General features: G+C 37.5%; 1 protein-coding gene across 1 annotated transcript in view; it reads left to right on the top strand.

Moving 5' to 3' along the window:
* ME2 (malic enzyme 2) overlaps nt 1-19,401 on the top strand; it is an 85,680-nt gene that overhangs the window by 42,899 nt on the left and 23,380 nt on the right. Inside the window, exons 8-12 of the mRNA XM_020972322.2 lie at nt 2,282-2,391; nt 2,480-2,577; nt 3,238-3,351; nt 11,637-11,751; nt 14,409-14,551. Coding sequence (XP_020827981.1) covers nt 2,282-2,391; nt 2,480-2,577; nt 3,238-3,351; nt 11,637-11,751; nt 14,409-14,551 — 580 coding nt within the window. The remainder of the gene's footprint in view (nt 1-2,281; nt 2,392-2,479; nt 2,578-3,237; nt 3,352-11,636; nt 11,752-14,408; nt 14,552-19,401) is intronic.

Raw genomic sequence — 19,401 nt, 5'->3', positions numbered from 1 at the left:
ACTGATATATTTTGTTTCTGTGCCATTTCTTTTGGTCTCGTCTATGATTTTGTTGCTGTAGATTAACTCCCAGGATAGAAATCTCCTTTATTGATGCATGTTGGCAACTCATTTTCAACATAGAGTGTTAAAATATTGTGAGAAGCAGTGAAAGGTTTCAGAAACAGGACTTGAAGTACCACCAGGTCTTCCTGACTCCAGGGACCTTTCTTTACTACAACATGCTGATTCTGTAACTTCAGTGTAGAAAATGTGAGACTAATTTAACTGAAAGCAATGAAAATAAGATGTTTTAATCATACTTTTCTTGAAAGATTTAGACATCCTTATTTAAAAGTAGATAACTTGAAGAATGATTTGAAACCTGTCTTTAAAGTATATGAAATTTGAATTAAAGTAACAAAACCACTTTGGAGGGCTAGGAACTGACTGCTATACTTTCTTGTGCCCTCTACATCGAACATAGAGAGTGGCATACTAAATCTAAATGATCTCTAAACTCCTCTCTACCATAACATTCTTTGATTTCAATTAACTTTACCTGAGTAAATCTTTGTTACCCTTTGTTCAGCTCTTCTTATGTTATACTACTTTAAAATGCTCTCACTTGTCCTTTATGTAAATTTTACCCATTCTTTTTCCATATGCTTTTGAGTTTAAAATTTTTCTCCCCCTTCCTCCCCACCATGCTCCCCAAGACTGCGCACAATCTGATATAAGCTATACATTTACATTCCTATTAAGCATATTTTCATATTAGTGGTGTTGTAAGTAAAAATTAAAACCAGTAGGAGGAACCATCAGAGAGAGGAAACAAAACTCAACAGAAGAGTAAAAAAATAGCAGTTCAACTTCCATAGTTCTTTCTTTGGGTGTGGATAGCATTTTCCATCAGGAGGCCTCTGGAGATGTCTTAGATCCTTGTATTGCTGGGAAAGGTTAAGTTTATCAATATTAGTCATCTCACAACATGGCTGTTATTGTGTACAAAGTCCTCTTGGTTCTGCTCACTTCACTCAGCATCAGACCATATAAGTCTTTCCAGGTTTTTCTGAAGTCAGCCTGTTCATCATTTCTTATAGCATTCCATTACATTCATACACCACAACTTGCTCAGCCATTCCCCAATTGATGGGCATCCCCTCAATTTCCAATTCTTTGCCACCACAAAAAGAGCTGCTAGTGAATATTTTTGTACATGTGGGTCCTTTTCCCATTTGTATGATCTCTTTGGGATATAGCCTAGAAGTGCTATTGCTGGGTCAGAGGGTATGCACATTTTTATAGCCCTTTGGGCATAGTTCCAAATTGTTCCCTAAAATGGTTGAATCATTTCACAACTCCACCAACAATTCATTGGTGTTCCAATTTTCCCACATCTTCTCCAACATTTATCATTTTCCTATTTTGTCATGTTGGCCAGTAGGTGTGATGTGGTACCTCAGAGTTGTTTTGATTTGCATTTCTCTAATCAATAGTGATTTAGAGCATTTTTTCATATGACTATAGAGAGCTTTAATTTCTTCATCTGAGAACTGTCTTCTACCCATTCTTCAAGTTACAGTCTCATGATCTACTTGAAACCCTTGGGGAATACTCCAACCCACATATGTCTTTCCTTCCTTAGAACTACTGTAATACCTAATACATTACATTTCACATTGCTCTGTGTTCTGTTATTTTTCTTTTCTTTTTTTTTAATTTTAATTTTTTTTTTTTACTTTTTAGGCAGTTGGGGTTAAGTGGCTTGCCCAGGGTCACACAACTAGTAAGTGTCAAGTGTTGGGTCTGAGGTCGGATTTTAACTCAGGTCCTCTTGACTTCAGGGCCGGTGTTCTATCCTGGCTGCCCCCGTTCTGTTATTTTTCATATTTACCTGTCATGTACAGCATTAGGTTGTAAGTCCTTCAAAGGAAGGGCTTTTGGGGACAGTGTCTTCAGTTTATCTCTAAGTTCTTTCAAAATACTCTATTTTAGTAGATCTTTGTTGAATTAGTAACACTTCTCGGCCATTATGATGCCTAGTTTTTTGTTTTTTTGATGAGATTGTGAGTACAAAAGTGTCCAGTAAAGAATTGTCGTGATAGAGAAGGAAATGGCAAACCACTCCAGTATCTTTGCCAAGAAAACCTCAAATGGGGTCACAGAGAGTCAAACACAATTAGAAACAACTGAACAACAACAGAAATAATTGTTAAGAAGAATATAATGTAAAATTTTGAAATATAAGCTATTTAAAGATGACTGGTTCAACTCTGTATGGGTTTTGCTTTGGTTTTAGATATGGCCAGAACACACTTATTCAGTTTGAAGACTTTGGAAATCATAATGCTTTCAGATTCCTGAGAAAATATCGAGAAAAATATTGCACCTTCAATGATGATATTCAAGGTAGAAATCATTTCAGGTTTGATTCCTACTAAAAAAAAAAACTTATAAAATGTACTCTCCCATGTTAAATCATTTTTGTTTCTTGTAGGGACAGCCTCTGTGGCACTATCAGGTCTTCTTTCTGTACAGAAAGTTCTTGGTAAACCAATCTCAGAGCATGCTATCTTGTTCCTCGGTGCAGGAGAGGTGAGTTCTTTTAATAAATTTTTAGCTGTGAAAAGAGAGATGGGATATTAAAATTGTGTAAGACTACAGAGAAATCATGATTGCATGATGTGGATAGAGGATATAGAAAAGAAGGTGGTTTTTTTGATAGTCTTTGAGAGTTATGACTGAAAAGCTCGTCCTCCTCTGATCAAAACTGGTGATTAGCCTCTCTGAACTTAGCTAGGCTGATAATCAGACAAGAGAGATAGTTCATCACTTCAACCCATACTCAAAGCCTTTCCAACAATGGCAATGAAGGCCAGATCTTCTACTCTGTTGCCATAGTCTCTGTTGCTTCAAGGTCACATCTGTTGCGGTGAATAGGAACATGTACAGATATATGTATACATAAACATATGCATATATACACATTTATGTTTATATTTATGTCTGTGTGTAGATAGCTACATACCTCATGGCATCCCTACATGAAATGTGTGAGTGTATGTATGTATCCATGAGGATCTCATGGAATGCAGACTTTAAGATTTTTGAAGGGGAAACCTATGTCATTTCCAACAGCAATAATCAGTAAAAATATTGGTCTTGATTTAAAAGGATAAAATAGTTCTTTATGCAAATTAATAAAATTAAGAAATATATTCCTTTGATTTTTGAAGTTCAAATTTTGTTAATCAGGCTGCTCTTGGGATTGCAAATCTCATTGTTATGGCCATGGTGGAAAATGGTATTTCAGAAGAAGTAGCACGAAAAAATATCTGGATGTTTGACAAGTTTGGCTTATTAGTTAAGGTAAGGTTCCTATTGAAATTTAGACAACTAAACACTTTTTTTCAGTAGTATTTTAAGATTTTTTTAAAAAAAAATCTAATTTTATGAATGATTGCATCTTAATATCACATAACTGTCTTATTATTTAAAATTAATGTTATTTCAGTTAGAACTGTTCTAGTTCAGGGAATAGAGCAGGTATGAGAATATAAAATATGTCTGTTCTTTGACTCCGAAACCTTTAGTGAGATGCAGATGTCATGAATTCATTGTTTCACTTCTGTTATCAAGTGCTTCTGGAAGCTTACTATGGGGGGGGGAATTTGTTTTCATTTGATTTGCAGATAGTGCTCTTGAATATAAAATAACTTTTTTAAAAAACCAGTGGCATATCTCTAACACAAAGTGTGGTGAGGAAGTTTCATGGGTCAAAACAGAACCTCTTGAGTTTGCTGTCGCCAAAGAGGCAGACACCCTGGGAACATCTGTCTGAATGAGAGTCAGAGACGCTCAGCCCTAGAATTTTAATGAGACCCTAAAAGGCTCCCAACCCACCCCTGAACAGGCTTCTGAGCTGGGAGTTTGAACTAAGGTGCTGAGAAACTTAGAGTCGGGAGTTTGAGCAGAGCAGGGAGCAGCCACTCAAGGATTTCAGATCAGGCGGGATTTGGGGCTGGGAGGTTCACTTTGGGGTTGGTGAAAAGGTAATAGTACCTCCCTGTAGCACAGCCAAGGCAAGAGGTTAAATCATGGTGACATCATACAGATTTAGGACATTGTTGTTTGGTTTTGCTGAGATAGATGATGATGATGCTTTTCTTCCACAGTACTCCTTGTAATTTTTCTCTTTCCTAAGAAATACATTCCTCTTCAGTCAGTGAGTCAATAAGCATTTATTAACTGTTACTTTGTGCCAGGTACTGTGCTAAACTCTAGGGATGTAAAGAAAGGCAAAACCATAGTCGTTACCTCTACATTCTAATGAGGGAGGTAATACATAAATAATTATGTACAGACAAGATATATACAGTGTATATAGTAGGTAATGCTAGAAGGAAGTCGTTAGCAGTGGAAGGTATAAGGGAAAGGCCTCTTAAAGAAGAAAGGATTTGAGCTGAGTCATGAAGGAAGGCAGAAGGTAGAGGTGAGAATGGAGAGCATTCCAGGCATGGGGAACAGCCAGTCACAAGGCACAGTTAAGAGATGGCACACCCTGGGTGAGGAACTGTAAGAAGTCACCTAATGTGAGGGGAGGAGTTGGGAAGAAAAGACTCTGAGCCAGGTGTTAAACTCATTGAGGAAGGCAGGAGGATGTCAGGGGGGTCAGTAGATAACAGCACCTGCATCTGCATTGGAATAGTTTGAATTGCAGAGGAGGAGAGGTTGCAAAGTGATAGTGATAGAGGGAGAGTCTTGAAGTGGCTGCAGGGAGCAAGAAGTCTTCACATTCCCTCTCCACAAAGTATAAAGGTCATCAAGGATACTACAGGGTCATCGGGAAGGAGCTAGGTCTCAAGGAGTGGAAGAAGAGGGAAGGAGTAAGAACAGTAAAGATTTAAGATGAAAGCAAATTTGTTAATTATTGAATAGGCATTCCAGAGAGCTCGGTGAAAGAGGAAGATCTGGAGTGGGACATTTGGAGGATAGGGTGCAGGGGAAAGAGAGAGGAAACAGGTGGTGAGTCTTGGAAAATGGAGTTTTTGCTTCTGTGGGCAAGGATTTAGAATCACTGGAATGCAGAAAGTGCAAGAGGGTTATACTAACCATTGAAGAATAAGTCCAGACAGAGTTATCTGTGACTGGAGAGAGTTTTATGTTCTTGAAAATTATATTTATACCTTCTCTTTTATATTTCCAAAACACTAGGGTTTTATCTTAGGTGAGGACTCGAAGCTAAAAATGAGAACAAATCTTGTGGCTTTGATTATTACTAATTTGTCATAAATTTCCCAAAAGGCAGAACTAAACTAGATCCAGGACTTTTTCTTCTGTTGCTCTAGGCCAAAAACAAATCAGAGTGCTGTTTTCAGTGCCTAGAACAAGGATAGACTGTCAGGGCACATGGCCTCATTTTCTCCTACTCCTCTCTCCATAAATATGCCCAGAGAAAACTCTCTGTAGGGGTTAAATTGAGGGTTAGGTACTCGAGAGTAGAAACTGCCCGGGGGAAAGAGAAAACTTATTACAAGTCCTGGCCAGAGATGCTTCCATTAAAAAGGTAGGGGTCAGAAAAATAAGTACCTCTTCTTAGAGTGCTCTTTTACTTAATAGCAGTTTGTTGGTGGATTAGTCACAGCCACTCAACCTTTGTGTATGCCTTTTTGAGGGTATTTTGAAATTTTATCCCCAGAGTCTAGCAGAGTTTTCGACACATAGCAGTTGCTAAATAAATGAGAAAATGGTACACTATAAAGGTGAGTCAGTGGTGGTGGTGGTGATGATGATGTTTACAGTTTCTTGAGGGTTTTTTCTACTGTTTCTTACCCACTTAACTTTGATTGACTTAGAGTCCTCCATGCCGTTGGTCAAAAGTAGGAGAGAACCCAGTGGAGCAGATGTTGGGGCTGAGGCATACTCAAGAGCCATTTTGATGGATTACAGTTTGAAGGAAGGGCATGAGGGGAGAGCATTTTTGTCTGTTTTCAGATTGTCTCCTATTCTTAATGTTCTGTTTTTATGATTTCTTAACCTTTCAGCTTAATTTTTTGTTTAAAACAAAAACTGTTCTGTTTTTGTTTTTGTTAATTACCTACCTTTGAGGGATAAGACCAACCTCTTCAAAAATGGTCATTTTTTTTAGTACAGCAGTTTATGTGGTGTTCACTTACGATAGGTTGGATGAATGTACATCTCTGCATTTACATTGGATTTTATCCTTTTGCACATTTTTACTTTTCATGATAGATAGTAAGTTGATTTCATATAAAATCAGTATATTTGCTGAGTGCCTACTGTGTACAAAGTACTTGATTTTACAAAACCAGACTAATTCATATTGATATTTTTGGCCAGTATTGATTGTCTTAGCTTATATTAATGTTTTCTGAACAACTTCAAATATGCTATGATAAAAGAGAAAACAGTCCAGAAAAGACTGCTGGAGTGTGCACTCTAGGTTGTTTTTTTTTTTTAAACAGTATTTGTAAGGTAACCTCTAAGACCATATAAAACATGAAGGTGTTTCATTAAGCCCTCAACACATGCCATAAATTTTTAACTAAAAATAAACCTTTTTGCATATAGATTTGTCTCACTTCAAGATATGCAAAAATATGAGCTTTCAAAACATGTAGTTAGTAAATTATTTGTAATATAAAAGAATTCATCCTTTGAAGAATAAATCATTATTGTTTTAGGTAGTAAACTACTCTAACAGGTAAAAAAAAATTAGAAAAAATATTTTACATACATTTTTTCAGGAATATATGGATTTTATTTTTAAATTGTCCTCATTTGTTTTTATAGCCATTATCTTTCCCTTCTCTGTGCTTCATTATTAAGCCTTAATAAAATTGCACCTTTGGGAACAACCTGTAAATAGGTATAACCTATTTCATGTTTACACACACACACACACACACACACACACACACGTGTGCACACGCAACATACATATATACATTTGGCGGGGGGGCTAGACTATAACCTGTTTCATGTTTTTTTATATGTACACACATACATGTATACTTTTTATTTTTTGCTAGACTATGTACATTTATTGTGAGGGTTTTCCATTTTTTTTTGTTGTTCAGTGGGGGGGGGAACAGTGAAAGGGAGGGATAATAAATGGCTATAAAAACAAACAAAACTGCAGTAGGTTAAAACTGCACTAAGGTCTTTGAAAACCATCCTGTGTAATCAATGCGTTAAAAAAATTTTTTTACTCAATCTGACATTCTACTTGATGAGTCCCACTGTATTTATTTCTGACGGAGAGTGTATGGAGTTCTCTGGTCTCCAGAACTCCCTCTCATTCAGCAAATGTTTATTAAGTGCCAAGTATTATGCTAGATACTGAAGATACAAAGTAAAAAATAAAGAATTCCTTCTCTCAAGGAGCTTACGTTCTGGTGGGGAGAACAAAATGTGCACATAAGTAAATTCAATATATTTACAAGGTAATTTTGGAGTTCAAGTGGCCAGGAAAACAAGTTTCAAGGAAGACACTGACCTCCAATGATAAAAGAGTTCACTCAACCGGGAGTTTCTTTTACATGAAATTACAGGGCCAGGACAATAGCAAGGTACCAGTAGTCAAGAAAGGCTTCATGCAGGAAGTGATGGACTTTGAAAGGTATCAGGGACTCCAAAAAACAAAGGTGAAGAGGTAGTGATTTTCAGGCATGATTGGAGATTCAACATTGTGAACCAGTAACAGCAAATATGGCTGGAACAAAAAGATGCATGAGAGTAACCTACAGTAAGCTAAAACTATCACCTGGAGCCAGGTTGAATAGAATTTTAAATGCCAAACAGGAATGTGTATTTGATCCTAGGGGTGATTGGGGAACCACTGCAACTTTTTCTTTTTAGCAGGTGAATGATATGGTCATACTGGGGTTTTAGGAGAATCATTTTAGCATCCCTGTGGATGCCACCTGACTATGGAGAATAGATTGGAGAGGGAAGGGACTTAAGGAGCTCAATTAGGATGATTTTGCAGTGGTTCAAGTGAAATGTAATTGGGCCCTGAACTAGATTGTTAGCTATGTGAGTAAGAGAAGGGGGCAGATGAGAGAGATATGGAGGTAGAATTGACAAAATTTGGAAACTCTCTGGACATGGGGGAATGAGGAAGAATAAAAGGTCAAGGATGACTTGGAGATTGCAAACCCAGACGACCAAGTATGGAGGTGTGTGCCCTCAATAAAAGTAGGGAAGTTAAAGAGAGAGTAGGTTTGGGAGGGAAATAATAGGTTCTGTTTTGGACATTTTGAATTTGATTAGCCTATAAGGATATTGAGTTGAAAATACCTAATCAGCAGTTGATGATGGGGTATTGAGTTCAGGGGAAAAGATGAAGGCTGAATATTTAAGTTAGAATCATATGCATTGAGATAATAATTTAGTCCATGGGAGATGATGAGGAAGAAGGAGGTAGAGAAGGCCCAGGACAGAGTCTTGGATGTCCACAATTTAAGGGTAAGCAGGACATAGATAGTGATCTATTAGAGGAAATTAATGAATGGCCAGCCAAATAGGTGGACACACAAAAGAGAAGTGTCACACAAAACAGGAGAGAGCATTCAGAAGAGAGGGAGGGCAATGAAATGCTGCAGAGAGGTCGGAGGAAGAGGATTGAGAGAAAGAGATCTGGTAGCTATAAACTTATAACTTTGGAAAGGTGAGTTTCAGTCAAGTGATGAAGTACTGAGAAGTAAGTGAAAAAAGTGGAGGTAGTGTGGGCAGGTGGCTTTTTCTAGCAGTTTGGTTGACCAAGGAATTAGTCAGGGATAGAGAAAAGTTGAATATTAAAGTGAGGAAGATTGCATGGGCTATCTCTCAGTTCTCTGTCACCACCAAAAGCACAGGTAGATAAAGGTGACACCACTACCATGTCCAATACAGATATCCAATTTCTTCCACAGCCTCAACTCTTCACTGGAAGAATGGGGGAGAAAAGGATGGGTAGAATGAAATAGCTAGGAGATGCCTAGGACTAAAGCCCTCTTCAACACATTACCCTCCTGACTCCAACACCAGCCTGCCTTAAGGCTTGTGAAGAGGAAGTGTGGAGGAATAAAGTGGCAGCCTCATCTGGGTATTGCCTAGTATTAAAATGGCTGCTTTCCCCTCACTATCTTTCCCAACTCCATTACTGTCAAACTGTAGAACCCAGCTGTGATAAACTCCAGTCAATTAGCACCTCTCCTGTCCTGCAGCTAACAGATTCTTATCTCTTACTCCCCTGATTGCTATAATTCAACTTAGATGTCTGTTGTCCTTAGCTCCATCACTCCCCACCCTCCCTTAAAACTTTAGCTCTCTTTTTAACAAACTTCCCTTTATTCTATATTTCATCTTCTCACACTCTATCCTTTTTGAAGTGTTTTAAAGTTAGGCTTAAACCCAAGTTTTTTCCAGGCAACACTTCATTTTTTATCACTCTTCCTAATGCTGGTTACTCCTTCCATCAACATACCAGTCCAAAAAAATCATTAGAGAGTCTTGGTGAACTTCTCACTAGAGAAGCAGTGATTACACAAAGTAGTCTGGCTTCATCAAGAAGAGAACATGCCAGACTAATTTCATTTCCTTATTTTGACAGAATTATTCAATGAATAGAGGACATATGCAGGGCTTATATGCATTTACCTAAATCTTAGTAAAGTGTCTCATACTTTTCTTGTGGAAAAAATGGAGAGATGTATATTAAACAATCATTTAATCAGTTGTATATGTAACTGGTTGGATGGCTGGACTCCAATAGTAGTTTTTATTTTTTAATTAATTTATATATTTTTTGTTGTTTGGTGAGGCAGTTGGGGTTAAGTGACTTGCCCAGGGTCACACAGCTAGTAAGTATCAAGTCTCTGAGACTGGATTTGAACTCAGGTCCTCCTGACTCCAAGGCCGAAGCTCTATCCGTGGTGCCACCTAGCTGCCCCTGTGTATGAACAATTGGCCTCAAGTTCAGGATGACCGAGGCACATGATATATGCTTGCTTTGTGACCTTAGGCAAATCATACAACTTTTCAAAAGTGCCAAGGCAACTCTCTGAGACTGAATTGTAGAGCAAATGCTGACCTACATTCATAGAGGGAATTCCTTTACAAGGAGTTCCCTGTTCCAATGAAATAAAACAGGGTAGGGATTGTTTCATTGTTTGAATTTTTGTCCCCAACACTTACTTGTGTTTGGCACATAGTAAGCATTTAATAACTGCTTGTTGGTTGATTGATTGGTTGTTTGAGTCAAGAGAACCTAGATTCAAATCCTGCTGTAATGCTTACTACTAATGTGTGACATGTGACAAGTAACGTGCCTTTGCTGAGTCTCAGTATCTGTATCTGTAAAGAACCTTTTGGACTAGATGGCCTCCGAGGTCTCTTCGAGCTCTGTATCTGTGATCTTCTGAGATGTTACTTTCTTCCTTCTCTCCCTGACCACGTTCCTTTGCTTAGAACTTGGAAGAGGCAGAAAAAGAGAAAAAGAAGAGGGAGGGTGAGAGAGAAGAGAGAAGTGTTAGAGATACTTTGCAAAAATCCTATGCCTTCTCCAAAATGGGGGAACAGGGTAGAATTTAGTTTGAAATTCAGAGCATGCTTGAAACCCATAATTAGTTTTAATTTGAGTGGAAATAATTGGAATATGTGTATTTACCTTGTTCAGTTGTACTTATTTGTTCCAGGGGAGAGTTTTTATGGGGTGGGTAGAGGTAAACTGGTAGAGGCCAGTGGGAAGTAATAGTCCTGTAAAAAAAGGTGAGGGGAGGAATATCAATAAACTTTATTTATTTATTTTGGGGGGGCTAGGCATTGGGGTGAAGTGACTTGTCCAGGGTCACACAGCTAGTAAGTGTCAAGTGTCTTAGGCCGTATTTGAGCTCAGGTCTTCCTGAATCCAGGACCGGTGCTTTATGTACTACGCCTATCTAGCTGCCCCTCAGTATAATATTTTTTAAAATTAATTGGGAGCTGTTGTATATATTTCTAAGAGGAATGCCAATATTAAAGTACTACTTTATGAAAAAGCAAAATTTCTATTAAGTCTAAGTTATATTGAAAGAAGAGTAAACAGACAGGTAGAAAAGCTATTGCAGTTCAACAAGTTAAGTTCAGCAAACTTATAAGCACCTACCATGTACCCCTTATAAGGTGTTTGGGAACACAAAAATTGAATGTGATGTGGTCCCTACTCTCAGGGATCTTACAGTGTCATAAGCAGTGGTAGACCAGAGCTTTGGCAGTAAAATTACATAGGACAAAGGTGAACACAGGAAATCTTAGGAAGAAAAAAATGTATAAAATGTAAAAGAAAAAAGAGGAAACTCTACACTAGGAGGAGCCAAAAGCTATTTTGATTGTCATGTTCCTTCATTTTTTGTCATCTTTGAGATCTAAGAGAATTTTCCAGAGCAAGGGAATTTTGATAAAGGACATCAATAGGAAATAGCTAATTTTAGAAGTGAAAAAGATCCTCAGATAGGGAAGGATAAATAAAATGGAACACTTCATAGATATAAAGGAAAATGAAAGGATATGACTAAAGTAGAGATACGGTTATGCTTATAAAAATGATGTCTTTATTATAACTTTAAAATTTTTCTATACTAACAAAAGTATTATTTCACTTGGAAATATAGGGAAGGAAAGCTATGATAGATAGCCATCAAGAACCATTTGCTCACTTACCTCCTGAAAACATACCTAATACTTTTGAAGATGCAGTAAATATATTGAAACCTACAGCTATTATTGGTGAGTAAAGATGGTAATCCAATTTGTCGTTCTGTTTGTTAAGCAAATACAATCTAATGCTGCCTCCAGCAAGAGACAAGTTTGAGGTATAGACATACATGTTCCCATATTGAAAACCTTGGTGTCAGCTCTGATACTTGCCGCCTTCCTTGTCTCTCACGTGATTAATCACACTGTCTGCTCTTCTATGATACATCTCTCTTCATTTCCCACTGCCACTACCCCAGGACAGGCCCTCATAATCATCTATAGTAACCAGTCTTCCCACCTTCACTCCCCTTGTTCCAATTCATCACTTCATCGTCAAAATAATCTTCTTTATATACAAATCTGTTCAAACCTCACACCCAGCTAAGGACATTACACTTCATAAATATTGGTTGAATTGAATATCACTGCTCTGCTTCTCTAGTGTCTCCTGATTACCTACTGATAGAAATTTAGGTTTCTTATCCTCATACTTAAGGACCTTCACAATACAGCACCACCTCTTTTTTAATCTATCTCATCCTCTTCCTATCCACACTCACAATTTTCTGTACATACCCTGTACCCACTTCTACCTTTCTTCATAGTATTCTCTATACCTAGAATATCCTGCAGGTCTCACCTGTTGAAATAGCTACCTTTCCCTTAAAGTCTAATTCAAATACCTTCTCCCAATTTTAATGTACTTTTAGTCCCTTAGATTTATTGGCCTCTTACCCATTTATCATGTATTATTTGATTGTGAGCACATCACATCCCTCTAACTCTATGAGAACAGAGATCTCATCGATTCACTGTGCCTCCACTAATACCTAGCATAGAGCTCTTTATATACCTTAATAAGTACTTGTCAAGGAATGAATTAATTCATCCTTTTAGCATAAGATTAATATTTACTTACAGCTTTGTCGTTTATGATATAAGTATAGCACATCATCTAGGAATTATTGTTTCTGTGCTCTTAAATTTTTATTTCCTAATACTTCACGATGGAGTGCTTTGTAAAGTCAGTGAGGAATAATGGACTTAGATTCTGAATAAAGCTAAGTTAAGATGCCAGGCTATCTCATGATGTTATATACACAATCAGAAATACTGCATTCAGGTCTGTAAGGAGAATGAAAGAACATTGAGCTAGGAGGATGGAGATCCAAGTTCTACTCCTGGCCTTGTGGCTAACTAGCTTTGTGGCCTACATATGGCCTCATTTTACCGTGCTTTGCCACAGGTTTCCCAGATGAATGGGTTAGGCTAAATGACCTCTAAGAACTCTTCTTTTTTTATCAGTCTTTTTTTTTTTTTGGTAAGGCAATTGGGGTTAAGTGACTTGCCCAGGATCACACAGCTAGTAAGTATCAAGTATCTGGTCTGAGACCAGATTTGAACTTAGGTCCTCCTGATCCAGTGCCAGTGCTCTATCCACTGTGCCACCTAGCTGCCTGTCTATCAGTCTGTTCTTAGCAAAATACAAAAATTGTCTGTGCCTAAACACTGGACTGCTGAAAGATTAAAGAAGATAGAAGACCACCATGATATACTAAGATTCCTTTTTTTGAACAAAGGCTTCAGAAGGAAAAAGTCCAGGGACAAAAGACCTTTGTAATAGACTGTCAGAATGTTCACTGCAATAGCAAACACAATTTTGTTATTTATATCCCTTTATAAAAATTCTAGGGACAAGTCCAGGTATCTTAAAATTTTGTTGCATTGAATAGGGCTTGAAATAAGTGGGCCGCTATTTTGTTAACACAAAAACATCTGAGACTTGTAAGTTTTGTAATGATGTGATTTACAAAACACTATAATTCTGAACTACCTGAGGGATTTAGAAATAGTTTCTTTCATTATAATTTTCTAGGCTATACAAATTCTTTTGCAGTGATGAAATATTGTTCAAATCAATGTTGTTAAAAAGTATGGGCAGTTCAACACTCAAAAATTGAATGCTTGCTTTGTGTAAAGCAATGTCTGTAGAACCTAGAGGTAAAACAAAACTGATCACCTTCTCAGTAGTATTATCAGCATGTCCTCCAAAAACTTTCCAAAATAATCTTCTTGAGACTCTAGCCTGGGCCATGTCACTCTCTCTGCTGCAAAACCTGGTTCCCCAGTGCCTCTAGTGTAATATATAAAATGCCTGATATTTAAAACTTTCCACATTCTGTGACTCCTATCTACCTTTCCAGTTTTATTTCATTCTATTCCCCTTCAGAAACTTGACGTGCCAGTCATACTGGACTATTAGTTATTCCCCAAATTCAATACCCCATCTTCTACCTTCATATATTCACAAAAGTTTCTGCCCATTTGTGACATGCACTTCCTTCCAGTCTCTGTCTCTCAAAACCTTCTCTGCCTCAAAACCTTAGTCTTCCTTCAAGGATTAACTTGAGCGCTACCCTCTCTGTGATTGCCGAAGCTGTTAGTGGTCTTTCTTTTCTGAGTTTTCCTTATACTTGCCATATTTGTGTACATGTTGTGGCCCCTCTTCTCCCTCCACAGAGGAATGTAATCTCCTCAAGATCCAGAGCTGTTTTATTATCTTTGTATTCCCAAATCCCAGCAGTGCCTTACAAGTAATTAATTATGAAAAGAGGAGAAAGGTGTTATGTATTTCCTCTATAATTATTATTTGTATAATGAAGTATTTTATTTTTCTTATATTACAGGTGTTGCAGGTGCTGGCCGACTTTTTACTCCTAATGTGATCAAAGCCATGGCTTCAATCAATGAACGGCCAGTAATATTTGCATTAAGTAATCCCACAGCAAAAGCGGAGTGCACAGCTGAAGAAGCATACACACTTACAGAGGTAATAATTAGCAATAAAAGAATGTATTACATTTAAAAACAAATAGAACTTTTTAAGATTTAATTCTGAGTAGTCAAAAATTTATTATGAACAGTCTTTTCCAGTTTGGCTATTTTAAATGCTTTGTACATTAATAGAACTTGATCTGTGTAGAATTTGGAATGTAACTGATTCGGACATTACTAAAAGTTCTCAATTGTATTAATTATAAGAGGAAGATGAAAAATAAGCACATTGTCTTGTTCAAATTGTTTAGCTGTATTTTAGACTTTGTTAAAAGAAAAATAAATGAAAGTCTAGCTTGATTGAAGAATTATTTTCTTTAGAGTATTATTTGAACTGAATTGATCAGTTATTAAAAGCAGTACTCAAAATGTAATTACCTTACAGTTTTGGATGGTTTTAAAGAGCAGTTATCTTAGATAAAAAGAAATGGACAAAAGAAGATAGGTCTAATTTGCCCACACTAATAGGAGGGAGGAAAAGGAGCACAAACAGGTCTTAAATCATTTGTGTTTGGCATGGATGAAAATCAGATGTACTGCCATCATATAGGAACTGCCTTCAACCTGGTCCTCTTTGAGAGTGAAGGACAAACAACAACACTGACCCTTTCCTTTTTTTTTTTTTTTTTTTTTTTTGGTGAGGCCGTTGGGATTAAGTGACTTGCTCAGGGTCACACAGCTAGCAAGTATTAAGTGTCTAAGGTCAGATTTGAACTCAGGTCTTCCTGACTCCAAGGCCAGAGCTCTATCCACTCCGCCACCTAGCTGCCCCCTGACCCTTCCCATCTTTGATAAGCTGACACTCAACTGGGAATAATAGGGAAAGTACCACGTTGTTGGTTTTAATTTGCTTATGGATAATGATAATTTATTCTACGGTATTTTGCTGTGTATGAAACTTGTTAAAATTCAGTTTGGGGGAAATATAAAATCATAGTCTCTTTATTTGTGATATCTTTTATGTGGCTTTCTTATTTTGAAGGAAGACAAATATAGGGGGTGTAATAATTATGAAAACTGGAAACCTGGTATTCCAGATGGCCTTGTTACTTAGGACATACTTTTTGAGTCTCTTCCTGTTTGACATAGAACCATTATTCATTAGCCTGCTAATATGATTAACAAATACTTGCTCATATTTAATCATCTTATTCATGAAGATGGTGAGAGGCCTGGTTAATAGCCTTGATATAATCAATATGCAAGGGTCCAAAGTCTCAGTGCAGTTTTAAGTTCAATTTTAAGCTAACTTAAAATTGCACTGAAGCTTTTGGGACATTCTGCACATTCCAAATAATAACAGTTGACACTTGATAAATGATAAAAATGATTCAAATACATTCTCATTTGATATTTCTATGTATGTTTCCCTTGGCTAATTATATTTTTAAAAAAAAGGAAATAAGGTTAATGTGGCTTGATTTGTTCTCAGGAAATTATGTTGGCTCCTGGTATATTCTAGAATTCTTCACAGAGATGAATACCAGTTCTTTTTTTTGATGATATATTTTTTGTCAATTAGCAAAATTCTTCCTTTCTCATCCACTCCAAAACTCCTGAATTGTTTTTCTAGGATCTCAGGCACAGCTCAAACCGGGGACATATGCAAACTTTTAGCGCTCCCACACAGATCTGATTGAGGGCAAAGTGATCGCTGCCCACTGGACTGAGCTCTGCAAGTTTCTGAGCTGGCTTTAGGTCTGAGCAACAGTAGATGCTGCTGGACCCAGCCCCCTGGAAATATCTGCTGGCTCAGAGGGATGGAAGTACATACCCTTTAGAGTAGAGTTCTTGCCCTGGATATTCCTCTATAGGCTGCAGACTATGTTTAAAACTGCACTCGAGATTCTGCTGTGTTCTTCTGGTCTGAGCCACATGGCTGCTGTTGGGTTCTGAACTTGCTCTTTCTCAGTATGCTGCCTTGGGACTCTTGCTCCCTAACAGAATAGCATCCTGGGCATACATCTCCTCCTAGGCTTGTCCTGGATCTGTAACAGCAAACTGGAAAGTGAGCAACAATGCTGCCAGTTGGTACCTGTCCCCATGAAGGTCCCCTGGTGTGGGTCTAGGACCTCTGCTTGCCCTGGTGCACATCTGCTCCCCTACATTGGAATCCCCAAGCAATGGCTGGCTTCCTTGGCCACTGATCTCCAGGGTCTAAAGACCTCTTAGTCTGTCTCCCTGTTGCCAACCTGTGCAGGAAAAATAACTCACTGTTACTTGTTCTTGGATTTCACCATTAGGATTCTGCCTGGTACATTTTCTAGATCTGTTTGGAGGAGTTATATGGAGGAGCCCAGCTATACTACCATTTTCTCAATATCTGTTCTATATCCAGGTCTGTAGTTTCTTAATCTACCCTTTTTGACATTGTTAGCAGGATTTGTCAAGTCTCCAGTCTTCTGGTATTTCTTTCTTTCTCAGTGATTTCTCACAGAGTCATTTTGAAATTATATCTGCAGTTTCCTTGAGCGTGGAATGTAATTCCATGATCCAGAATTGCATTCCGTGCTCAAGGAAACTGCAGATATGATTTAGACTAGAAGCAGTCTAAATTAAAGCAGCTAAGTTCCATCTGATTATTTCCTCATCTGTCTTGGGCAACAGTCCTTTCTTTCAGGAGGACTTTCTGGTCTTTCCATTTGAAGAATTGTTCTTTCAGAAGAAACAAACTAGAGTTGAGGAATCTTCCTTCTCTGTTTCTTTAAAATTATACCATCTTTCCAAACAGTTCCACGGGTGGGGAACTTGCAGCCTCGAGTCCACGTGTGATTCCATAGGTCCTCAGGTGCGGCCTTTCACTGAGTCCAAACAACGTGAGGCCGGCCACATGTGGCCTGGAGGCCACAGGTTCCCCACCCCTGAATTAAACTCTCTGGCATGTGCTGTGGTATTAAGGAAAATGCCCAGAATGTTCAGGTCCTTACTCTGACATTACCTATCACTTAACTTCTTACCTTTAGTGTCATCATTTTCCAAATGTTAGTAATAAAATTTGTACTACTACCTGACAGTGCTTTTCAGTTTTCAGAGTGCTTTATATGTATTTTCATGTCATAATCACAATAGCCTTTTGTAGTTGGTAATAAGAGAATTTATTATCCTTATTTTACACATGAGGAAACTGAGGCACAAAGAGGTTAAGTAACTTAATCAAGGTCCCATAGGTAGGAAGTAGCAGCAATAAGACTTGAACCCTAGTCTTCTAATTTTAAATCCAATAATCTTTCCATTACAACATGTCTCTTTCAGGGTTGTTTTGAAGATCAAATGAAATAATGCATGTAAAGCATATTGCAAGGGGTTAATCACTTTAAAAAGTAAGCGTGTAAACTGTTACTATTATTATCGCATATTGTTCCAAATATACGTGAACAGACTTTTAAACTTTGGTTTTCTTTAGTATTTGTTGAGAGCCTTGAATCATTCTAGGCTCCAGTCTTCCTGAAACTTTTCTTACAGGTTCAGTTGGTGAAAAAGGAAGCATTTACTAGGTGCCTACTATGTGTCAGACACTATGCATACTACTCTTCTGTATTTCTTGTTTTGTCCCCTTATGCCTTTTTTGAGTCATATAGGTTGCATTGCACCTATGCTGATTCTACCTTCCTTTTTTCTTTCTATTTAGGATTGCTCATAAGTGAATAAAACCAGAATTTCATTTTTAACCCCTCCCATTCCATACAAATTAAATTCCCTTCAATTTGTTACACATTTGTTAAGCACCTCCTCTGTGCCAGTTACATGCTAGGTGCTAGGGATACAAAGACAAAATAAAAACAGTCTGTGCCCTCAAGGAGCTTACATATATATGCATACACATGTGTATGTATGTATGTATGTATGTATGTATGTATGTATGTATAACATATATAGGTAGATATGTTAGATATATCTACCAATAGATCTATACACATACACACACACATATATATAGCATGCTCATATGTAAACAAATATAAATATAAAGTATATTAAAAACATTTCAATATGTAGTTCTAAGAACTTAGGCTATTTAAAAGAGCATTTGAATGAACATGGCATGTACAGAATGTGAAAGGAGAAACAAGAAAGTATAGTACTGTTGCAGAATGCTGGTTGACTCTTTCCTGAAGTAGATTACAAATCCGGCACAAATATGACATTAATAATAATGATAGGTAGCTAGACATCTGGAGTTCTCATTCTACAATTCATTGCTACCTGATAACTTACCTTGCTGGTAATCGGTCTTTCGTGAAAAAGAGGAAGTAAGCACAAGATCTGAGTTAGTCTTAGCTTTCTTCCATGGTCGAGTTCCCTCGACTCTCTGGGACTTACTTTCCTCATTGTAAAATGGCAGGATTGGACAGATGACCTCTGAGGTTCCTTCTAACTCTAGATCTATGGTTCTGTGATTCTGTAATCAGTAAGGAAAACTGGTAGTCCAAAAATGTAATTTGCTGTCTCATGTGGTAATAAGCTCTGTGTCAGAAGTATTCAAGTAGAGCCTAGTCGATTGCCTATCAGTAGTGTGTAGGAAGGGATATCTCCATAGCGCAGGCAAATGGAATATATGAACTAGGTTTTTTTCACCTTTAGGATCTTATGATTCAAAGCAGTGTCCTTTGAGGTAGCTGTATTAGAATGGTACTTTTATTCCAGTGACCTCCTAAAGATTTTGGGGACTCTCCTTTAGGAAATTTTATAAAAACCAAAAATAAATTTTTTTACACAAAAAAAATTATATAGAGACACGGGAACTATGAGGCTCAGCCCAGGCTTATCCCTGGAGAGAGATATTTGTGGTAGCAACATAAGGAAGAAGTGAAAAAGAATCATCAGAAATTGAGTCAAGGGAACTTG

This window comes from Phascolarctos cinereus, unplaced genomic scaffold (assembly GCF_003287225.1).
Source record: "Phascolarctos cinereus isolate Bilbo 61053 unplaced genomic scaffold, phaCin_HiC Scaffold_4;HRSCAF=312, whole genome shotgun sequence".
NCBI lineage: Eukaryota > Metazoa > Chordata > Mammalia > Diprotodontia > Phascolarctidae > Phascolarctos > Phascolarctos cinereus.
This window is presented reverse-complemented; position numbering and strand designations above follow the sequence as displayed.